This window comes from Arachis hypogaea, chromosome 4 (genome assembly GCF_003086295.3).
Source record: "Arachis hypogaea cultivar Tifrunner chromosome 4, arahy.Tifrunner.gnm2.J5K5, whole genome shotgun sequence".
NCBI lineage: Eukaryota > Viridiplantae > Streptophyta > Magnoliopsida > Fabales > Fabaceae > Arachis > Arachis hypogaea.
This window is the reverse complement of record NC_092039.1, coordinates 3,797,161-3,808,467: the sequence shown is the minus strand read 5'-3', so window position 1 is coordinate 3,808,467 and position 11,307 is coordinate 3,797,161. Positions and strand designations below refer to the sequence as shown.

Sequence of the window (11,307 nt, the reverse complement as noted above, 5' to 3'; positions counted from 1 at the left end):
CACACTTTTATACAAAGCATCTTCATAAAAAGATGTTTTTTACATCTTCATTTGAGTAGCTCCCAATATCATATATTCCCATGCATATTAACATATTATTAACAACGGAAAACATTTATGATCATAATTAAAGTTGGTCATACTTAAAATAAAAAAATTAAATAAAATAATGTTTCTCAACATTATATAATGATAGGCACTTGTATGGTTTAACCCATCTCATATTCTCATTCACATTCTTCAAAAACCTTATTAGCCTAATCATTTCCAGTGCATTCTATAATGGCGGCAGTTAACAGCCACAACGACTCTCCAACCGCCGCTAACATCACCAACATGCTCCAATCCGTCACTCTCACGGAAGAGGTTTTTCCGCCGGAGATCATCTTTGATATTCTGGTGAGGCTTCCGGTGAAGACATTGCAGCGGTTTAGGGCCGCATGCAAACTCTGGAATGAAATGATCTCATCGGACCGCAAATTCGCGAAGGAGCAGCTCCGGCGAGCCACCGCCACCGTCACCGCCACCGAGGGCCGCGACTGCAACCGCCTCATTAAGTACGTACACTCCTACCCAGGTGAACCAATCACTTCCTTTATGAGAGACTACTCTCTCAGATCCTTAGCCAGCAGCTCCGGCAACCTCGCAGGCACTTACTCTGAGCCCAAGGGCCCTCTTGTCGAAGGAGACTGGATGCATTTCGATGGCGATTCTTGTCATGGTTTGCTTCTTCTTAACATTGAGACGGCCGAAAACGCTATGGTTGTTTGGAACCCTTCCACAGGGAAGTTCAGGACCTTGCCGCCGGTTAAGGACCACCCAATGCAATCTTGTTCCGTTCACACTGGGTTCGGGTATGATTCTTCCACTGACACTTACAAGGCGGTGGAAGTTTCTCACCACAAAGGAGTGAACATTGCCATGGCTCATACCGTGGGCACGGATTCATCATGGAGAGTGGTTCCGAATTTTCCTGGTGGTTCCCCTCGAGGCTGCACGAAATTCGTGAGCGGAAGTATTCACTGGTTGATGATTCAGAGCAAGATAACGGAGTTTGGTGAGTATGTGGATTACTATGCTGTTGTTTCTATGGACATGGGAACGGAGACGATTGAGGAAGTGGTGGTGCCGGAGAAAATTATCGGGGATCTGGAGTTGGCGGTGTTGAATGATTGGTTGTGCATCGTTGGTCGTGGATCCATGATTTGTGATGTTTGGGTTATGAAGGAGTATGGAAATGCAGAATCTTGGACTAAGTTGTTCAGTATTCCCTACGTAGAAACAAATCCTCCTTCTCGTCCCTGGTATAGTGTTATGGACACTGTTTCTGATGATGAGATACTGCTTCACAACAGGATAACCTTTGTTGTCTACAATCACAAGAACCAAACTTTTAGTGTTCCTGTGCTTCAAGAATTCCGTGGTCTTAGCGATTTCAGGGTCTATACTCAGAGTTTGGTGTCACCCTGATATGATGTTATTGGTTTATTCATGTCTGCTCAGATGAATTTGCTTCTGTTATTTTTCATTTCGTCTTGTATTGCATTTTAATTATGTTGTTTGAATTTCGAATCATATGTTGCATATGATGGTTATTATTTTAGTATTTTGATATTGGAGTCGTTGCTATGTTTTATGGACAAGTTATCAGTAGTTGTTCTCAAAATAAATAAAAGCTTTTATTGTGCTCTAACTATTTGTCTCTCTTCTCTTAAAAGCATTCAATTCCATTTTTTCTTTCCTTCACTCTCTTTGCTTATACTTTTATGGCAACAACTCTATTGGTGGATATCCAATTCAATCTGTTTCGGGTAGGATTAAGCATAAAACAGGTTGAACTCCCCCATATATATATATATATATCAACTTGGATTAGTCGAGTGTCACTCATCTGTTTAAATAAGTGTCGGGAGGTTCGAAATTTCGAATTTTGTCTTGTGCATGCAGCATTAGTCGAGTATCACTCTTTCGTTTAAACAAGTGTTGGGAGGTTCGAAATTTCAAATTTTGTATTGTGCATGCAGCAATTTATTGGCCAACGATAAACCCACCACAACTCTAGCCTCTCATCTTCCACCACATTCATATGTATAATAAAAAAAGAGAAAGTTTAGAGGATGAGTACTTTTATTAAAATATGGCTAACACTTAACCATAAAATAAAAGTAAGTAATCTCACACTATTTGATGAAAATCTCATACCATTAAAAATACTATTAATAGCTATAAATTATAAAACTTGCTGACCCTTAATACTCCTCATAAAAAAATCTAAGCAAAAAAAGCGTCCACTAAAACAAAAAGTAACATCCAGAAAAGTGAAACTAATTCATGGAGAAACATTCAATTAATGCAAAAATTAAGAAATATCTAATTAGCTCAAAAAGAAACATCCAACCCTACAAAAGTTTAATTCTCAGGCTAATAACAATTAAAAACATTCAATTAATCCAAAAAAAATTCATAATAGAAAACACAAATTAAACTAAACTCCTAAGATGGAAAGAAAAAAAATTAGGTCATGCGAGGGAGGAGATGTAGTGTGATCGGCTGGGGTACACATCTAAGCGGAGGTTGCTGCATTGTCAGTGGTTGCTACGACAGGAGAGAAAACCGTGATGGCAGTGATTTGCGGCGGTGGTTGCAGCACAAGAGGATGATGTCGTGCTATTGGATGGTAGTCGGCTGTGGCCAGGGACGGATGTATTTATTGGGGAGTGGGGGCAACTGCCCCAGTGAAATTCCAAAAATAACTTAGTAGTTCTTAGTGAAATATTTTAATTGCCCCCAGTATATAATTAATTTTGACTCCAGGGCCAGATCCCACCCCAAACTAAATCTCTAACCCTTTTTTCCCCAATCTTCTTCATCTGCTCCAGCCCTCCCTCCAGGCTTCAGCCTTCGCAGCCCTCCCTCCTTCTGTTGTCGTGTTGCGTGCTACCACTCCGCGTTTCAGACAGTGTTATGGTTCTCTCTTTGCTGACGTCTCCGCCCCCGTGTCTCCAGAGTCCAGAGTCATTGTTGCCGTGCCGCGTCTCTGCATCCCCTTCTGGCTTCTGCCTTATGCCTTCTTCTTCTTCTTCTTCTTCTTCTTCTTCTTCTTCTTCTTCTTCGAATACTGCGAATCTGCGAATCTGAGTTCCTCTTCTCTCTTTGGTTTTCACTCTTCAGACTTCAACAGAGAATGCCTACCTTTCATCTTCATCCTGCTGCCGCTGAACGCCGCACGCCTGCACCGCTACTGCCTATTGGGTTCTACATTTTTGCTTCTTAGTTCCTAGAGTTCAGCTGTTTAGATTCAGTCTTGGATTATTCTATTTCTTGGTACATTCATGAATCATGATTTAGTGATATGCAATTCTGTTTATTCACTTATTTGCTAATTGGATTAATTTGTTTAATAATTGATTTAGTTGGTTTGTTAATTGTTAATTTGTGATTGAATTTATTATGATGTAATTGCAACTTTGTAAGTTTAGTTTGATTAATTTGTTTGTTAATTCACTTATTCACTTCTTGGATTTATTTATTTGTTAATTTGTGAATTGTGATTGAATTTTATTCACTTACACTGTACTCCTTTTTTTCCTTCTTCGATATATAAAAATTGCGTCTTTCGGTCTTTCCTACTTGCTTAAGATGGGAAAAGAATGAAAACTAATATCTGATATGTAAAGACTCATTATATGGTATTATTTATATGAGCTTTGAAATAAGTTTATGTGGTATTGTTTAAATTTCATTACAGGAGCTTTGAAATAAGTTTATATGCTCAATTTCTGTTTCTGGAGTCTGGACTACTATTCTACTAATGTTGAACAATGACTCAATGAGTAATATTACCTCATTGACTTAGATGGTATTTATAGGCTTATAGCAATTCTGTCTCATCATCAGGTGTGCATCAGCACTGCAAGAGCTTAGAATGGATTGGGATATTAGTAGTTGTTGTTTTTGTTGAAAATTTATTTAAATGACATATGTATATCAATTTTGTATTTATAATTTTTAATTTACGTAGAATTGTGAATTTTTTTATTAATTAATTAACTTAGATTTATAATTTTATCTTATTAGTAATGGAGAAATATTTCAAAAAAACCTCATTATTGGAGATTGGATCTCAAAATAATTCATCGACCTCTTCTAATAAAAGGAGGTTTTTAGAATTCGAAGTAGAGAGACTTATAGCAGATCCAGGACAACGACCAAAGATTTTAAGTTATCAACCGAATGACAGAGACAAAGTTAGATGTGCATATTTGCAAAAAGGTCCTTGTCAACCAAGGACTCATGATTTTCCACAAACTGCTTATAGTTCTTTTTTTCGAAGATTTAATCCTAATTGGTTTGATGACTATGGCAACTAGTTAGAGTATAATATATCAAAAGATACTGTTTTTTTGTCTTTGTTGTTATCTTATGAAACCCGAGACTGAAGGTGGTGATGCTTTTGTAACTAATGGATTTTCAAATTGGAAAAAAAAGAAGAGATTACAAATTCATGTTGGGATTCATGATAGCGCTCATAATCAAGCTTGGAGAAAATATGAAGCACTTATGAGACCAAAACAACACATCACTGCTACTATTGAAAAACAATCTGAGCAAGCTAAAAAGAATTATCAAATTCACTTGACAGCAACAATTGATTGTATTAGATTTCTTTTGCGATAAGGATTGGCCTTTTGTGGTAATGATGAGACGAATGATTCTGTTAACCAAAGAAATTTTTTGGAACTTCTAAACTTTCTTGCGCAACATAATGAAGAGATTGATCGTGCTTTCAAAATTGCTCATAGAAATCTTAAAGTAATAGCACCCTCAATCCAAAAAGACATTGTAAGAGCTGCTGCAAGGGAAACGACAAAAGTTATTGTTGATGATCTTGGTGATGAATTATTTGCTGTATTGGTTAATGAAGCCCGCGACATTTTTATTAAGGAGCAAATGTCAGTTTGCTTAAGGTATGTGAACAAAGAAGGACAAGTTATGAAGCATTTTTTTGGTCTTGTTCATGTTTCTAATACTAATGCTTTATCTCTAAAATTAGCATTGGAGTCATTATTAGAAACATATAATTTAAGTTTATCAAGAGTACGTAGACAAAGATATGATGGTGCAAGTAACATGCAAGGAGAATTTAATGGTTTGAAAATTTTGATATTGAAAGAAAATTTTTATGCTTTCTATGTACATTGCTTTGCCCACCAACTTCAGTTCGCTCTTGTAACGGTTGCAAAAAAATAAGTTGAAATTGTTTTGCTTTTTAATTTGTTAACCAATTTGTGCAATGTTGTTGGAGCTTCGTGTAAACGAAGAGATATGCTTCGTGATAGTCAGATGATTAAGACAATTGAATCACTAAAAAGTGGAGAAATTTCTAGTGGGCGTAGTTTGAATCAAGAAATAACTTTAAAAAAGAGCTGGAGACACTAGATGGGGTTCGCACTATGGAACTATACTTAGATTAATTTCTTTATTTCCTTCTGTGGTTAATGTTCTTGAATATGTTGAGGAAGATGGAAATAATTCAGAAAAAAGAGCTGAAGCATGTCATTTATTGAATATCATTCAATTTTTTGAATTCATTTTCAACTTGCACTTGATGAAAAATATATTGGGAGTTACTAATGAGTTATCTCAGGCGTTACAAAGGAATGATCAAGATATTGTAAATGCTATGGCATTAGTCAAAGTGTCTAAGCAACGATTACAAAATATAAGAGATGATGGTTAGTCTCTTTTACTTAATGAAGTCTCACTGTTTTGTGACAAACATGATATTACTGTTCCAATCATGGATGATATATTTGTGTCACAAGGAAGATTAAGACCAAAGCTCAAAAGATATCAAATTTGCATCATTTTCAAGTTGAGATATTTTATCAAGTAGTTGATAGATAACTTCAAGAACTCAATAATCGTTTTACAGAGGTGAATACTGAATTGCTTCTTTGCATAGCTTGTTTGAATCCAAGACACTCATTTTTTGCATTTGATAAGGAGAAGTTAATCCAGTTAGCTCAATTTTATCCATTAGAATTTTCTTCCACTCAACTTTTAGCACTTGACAGTCAACTTGAGAACTTCATACTAGATGTGCGTTCTGATGATCAATTCTCGGACTTAAATGGAATTGGTGCTCTTTCTCAGAAGTTGGTTGAGACTCAAAAGAATATTGTTTATCCATTAGTGTTTCTTCTTTTAAAGTTGGCTTTAGTTTTTCCTGTAGCAACTGCATCAGTTGAAAGAACTTTTTCTGCAATGAACATCATAAAGAGTCGATTTCGTAACCGTATGGGAGATGAATTTTTAAATGATTGTTTAGTGACGTACATAAAAAGAGAGACATTTGATTGTATTGACAATGAAAAGATTATTCAATCTTTTCAAAATATGAAACCTAGAAGAATGAAATTCTTAAATTATTTGTTATTATTTTGAATTATTATTTTATTATTTTGTCCCCACTGAAAAAATTTTCTAGATCCGTCACTGGCTATAGCATTGCTTTCAGAGAGCATAGACACGACCGAACACATGAGAGAAGGAGACCAGCATCTTCGTCCGGAATGCACGACATTATGCCAAGGAAAAATGGACAAAAGGCAGCTTTACTTGCGTGGTCAATGATTGCTACTACGCGTGGGGGAAGAAGCTGTGATGGCACGACAAGGTGGGGGGCGGTACGATGAAGGACGCTGGGCGACGGTGACCAGCAACACAGAGCAGACGGTGCAGTGTGGTGTTACACAGCAGCTGCGTGCAAGGGTAAATGGCGCAGCTAGTAAGAGATTGAGAAAGAAAATGGTGTTGCTAGGGAAAAAAGGAGAAAGTTTTCTGAGGTGAAATTAGAGTTAGTTGGGGTAATATTTATTTAATTTTATAATTAAATTTTCAACTTGATGTTTATGTTATTTGTACGAATGTTCTTTCTTAAATTTTCTCATATATTATATGAAAAATATATTAGAGGGTGAATGTCGAACTAAAAATATTTTATTTATATAAAAAATCTTTAATTACTAAATAAAAACTTTCAATTAAAAATTTAACACTTTTATTTATATAAAAATCAAATCTATTTAATGATATATAAATACGAAATTACAATCCAATGCAAGATCTTACTGGATTATTAAATATTGCATTCTTTAACGACCCACACATAGAGTCGGATACTCTTGGATTGTGAGTGGATAGAGTTAGAATTTATACGTTATAAATTTGCAGGTAAAATAAGATTGAATTTTTGAATTTTAGTGAAAAAATTAACTCACAAATAAAATTAAAGTTGAATTTAAACTCTACCCTACTCTATTATATCCTATCCGTTGTCATTCTATATATCACTAGTTTCTTAGGCTGCGTTTGTTTCTAAAAATAGGACATGACAAGGCACTGAGAACAGGAAAGGACAAGACACTGATAGACAGAGATACAAAATTTTGTATTTTTGTATTCTGTTTAGTGATAAACTAGAACAAATTATAAAAATTCAATTTATTTTCATTCAAAAAAGTTGAGATGAAAAATATAACAATAAAAAATATAATTATGAAAAATTAACAAGAATAATGAAAGAAAAAATAAAAAATAAGTTGTGTCCCCTGATAGTATCTCCGTGTCCTTCTTGTCATGATGGACACAAAATACACTAATTTAGTGTCTCTGAATACATTGTCTCTATCCATGTGTCTTCTGCCAAACACAATTTTGTATCTCAGTGTTTTTGTCTCAGTATCCTGTCTCTATAAACAAACGCAGCTTTACAATAATGTTTTTATTTTCCTCTTTCGTTAATTCTCCTTGCAGTTAGCTGCACCCTTTGCAACTTTTTCAATTTTTTTTTCGTAGCACTTTTTTTGTTAATCATTTTGTTGCTCCAGCGGTCACCATGGCTTTTGTCATTTTGAAACCGAACTAGGACCATCGCCTTCAAGTTCTTTAACTATGCCGTCTCCTCCTTTCATTTGCCTTCCTCTAATGTTTAATTTGTTTATGAATAGAGAAAATAGTTGGAGGGTAAAAAGAAATTGAAAAATCAGAGAGAGAATTAGAAAAAATTAAGAAAAATATTATTCGTACATCAAACATTCTTTTTGACATCTATATAACAATATAATTGTTATAAATTAATTATGTATTTAAATTATGTTTTAGTTAACAAAACAAAAAAATTTTACGTATAATTGTTAAAAAAATACTCATTTTTAAATAATATTTATTATTATAAAAGGTGTCCATGTAGTGTGAAATTAAAGAATAATTAAAATACTCTTACTGAGCGTGGTTTGTAGAAACATATAGCATTACGAAGAATTATAAGAATAGTAACATTTGTAATGTCATCACCACTTTAGGAGAATTTATAAGTCATCACATTCTAAAAATTTCCTTTTTGATGCATGCAATTATAATTTCTCTTTTAAATCCACCTAAAATAGTGTGATATTTAGTTGACAGTGGAACAATTTAGCATCATGAAGGATATGGAGCACCACTCCTATTCTTGCTTTTGTTGCTATATATATTTATATAAACAGCCAATAAGCATTGGAGTTTACAAGATCCAACACAAAAATGTGAGGCTTCCCAATGCAAGAAGTTGTTACATAATCACTTCTTTTTGACACAATCTTCATTCCTTTTATGTATTACTTGAGAGTGTTGTTTATTTTAGTCACTCTTATTAAGAAGGTTGATATATACACCAATTAGTATAGTTAATTACTCTTATTTGGGTTTTGGAATCCGAGTAATGTATTATACTATAGATTTTATTATTTTTTCTATTAAAATTTTGTTACAGATAATGGAGTTGTCACTAATTTTATACTCATTTATATTCCATAATAAAATATATAATTATCATATTTGTTTGTCGAAATTTGTGACGGATAAATTTAATCTATCAAGATATCTATTGGTATATCTTGCATTCAATTTTATTTTAGTAATAGATTCACTGAAAAAAAAATTTCTACTTAAAAATTATCAATTTTTTATTACTTATTTAAATTATGTTATTTTAGCTAGATAAATTTTATTTTTATAATTAATTTAAATATTAGAATATAACTTTTATCTTTATAATGTTTTGTTTTATCTAAATTAATTTTTTCATATTTTTAGATTTAATTTCATAAATATGTGTTAGTGTATGTTAGAATATTTAAAAAAGAATATTATAGATTAATAAATTTATTTAAAAAAATATATTTATTCAAAAAATCATGACAAACAAGCAGAGAGAGGTGAGAGAAGAGATTATAGTTTGATTTTTATTTTTAGTAAAAGAGAAAAAGTTATTTTACTAAGATGAAGAGTAGTATAAACTTCGAAGTAAAAGGTTATTGTGGTAAAATGTTAAATTTTAGCCATTATAACAATATTTTGTATTAAATACAAAACATGTTCGTTTATTTTTATCACGATCCAGCGTTTATAGTTAAAATTTGGTGATTAGAATATATGATCTTTTCTTACGACGTATGTATGTACTATATATATAGTGACATTGATTATATATATGTAAACCGATTTCCGCATACATATATAGTTATGCTTCAACTTCAAAATTAATTACCATTCATTGAGAATAATAACTTACGCGCGCTAATAATATATACGATTTCTGATAGATTTGTTTCAGAATCTCCATCTCCATGCATGTATGTCTATATTTCCCGTGTATATAGCGGGTACACTTCTAACATATTAAACACTGTATAAATGAAAGTGTACCAAAATTAATATACAGCATTACCAGTAAATACATTAAACAAAATTATACCATACGTACAAATAAACCGTAAATGTATAGGTAAATAGAATACGATAAATAGTATTCGTACAATAACCAATAATAAGTATGTATTATATAAAAAATAAAATATAACACTCTTAATTTAGTGTGAAAATTTCTAAAATTGTCAGAAAAAATTAAGTACCAAACTTTAAAAATATTCACTATATTTAATTATAATTATACTATAGTATGATTACAGTGAGATATTATTCTATTATAATTTGTAATAAATAATAAATGCTAAAAAATTTACTTAAAATTTAGGTTGTGTTTATTTATAAGGACAGGATATTGAGATAAGAATATAGAAATATAAAATTATGTTTGACAAATAAGACATTTCTATTTTTATGTCTAAAGACACTAAATAAAATACAACTTATTTTTTTCATTTTTTCTTTTATTATTATTCTTATTAATTTTTTATAATTATATTTTTATTATTATTTTCTAAATTTTTTGAATAAAAAAATAAAAATAAATTAAATTTTCATAAGTTATTTTAATTTATTATTAAACAAAATATAAAAACATCAATTTTTTATTTCTATCTTTTTTTTTTATCTTATTCTCACTATCTTATTTTATCCTATTATCAGAACTAATTGCACTCATGTTATTCCTAACAATACTCGGAGTTTGTATCTATATACTCTGATACTCACCACAAGATATCAGTCAAAGAAAACCACAAGAAGCTTTTATTATTATTGATTGCTTCTGTTTTTGATGCCTCAAACATGGCTTGAAAGACTCCTTTTATAGGCAAAAGCTAAGTTTGTCCTGTAGCACCAATTTGCATACAGCTTTGTGTGTGTGCCAATTTTTTGAGGTTGGTGGCATATTTTTTTCTTTTGATTACTACCTTCTTTGTTCACGCATTTAATCAATACACACTTACCAATTGTTGGCTATATGTGGCAAAATAAAAGCCGCTTTGCCGTCCAACAAAAACTTACATTGGCCATCATTTTATTTTTCAAATAAGCTTTGATACGATGTGTCTATTGTCACCTACTTAAGGGTTCTTAGTAGGGGTGTTCGTGGATCGGATCGGATTGGATATGGCCGAAAATTCGATTAAATTCGCACAATTTTCATCGGATCGAATCGGATATGATATATGCATTTTTTAGTGCCGGATCCGATCCGATCCGATCCGATCCACAAATGTGCGGATCGGATCAGATCGGATATCGGATATATCCACATAGTTAACTCTTTTTTTTAATCATATTTTTATATAAAAAAATTTAATATAAATATTTTTTTCATACTTTTAAACTTATTTATTCTTAAAATATTTTTAATCAAACTCTTTCTAAATAACAAAATAAAATAATACAATATATGAATAATAATTACTAACTAAAACATATATGTTTTAATACAATATATGAATAATATTTTTGTATATACAAACAAAAAAATATAATACCAAACATATATATATTTATTTATTTTTTAATTATTATTGTGCGGATCTACGGATC

General features: G+C 31.9%; 1 protein-coding gene across 1 annotated transcript; it reads left to right on the top strand.

Moving 5' to 3' along the window:
- Nucleotides 1-236: 236 nt before the first annotated feature.
- LOC112795828 (F-box/kelch-repeat protein At3g23880-like) lies at nt 237-1,538 on the top strand. The gene has a single exon (XM_025838006.2). The coding sequence runs from the start codon at nt 283-285 to the stop codon at nt 1,468-1,470; it is 1,188 nt and encodes a 395-aa protein (XP_025693791.1). The 5' UTR covers nt 237-282; the 3' UTR covers nt 1,471-1,538.
- The last annotated feature ends 9,769 nt before the right edge of the window (nt 1,539-11,307 follow it).

Excerpts from the sequence above, each read along its gene's own strand:
- LOC112795828 (XM_025838006.2), top strand. The coding sequence starts at position 283 with ATGGCGGCAGTTAACAGCCACAACGACTCTCCAACCGCCGCTAACATC.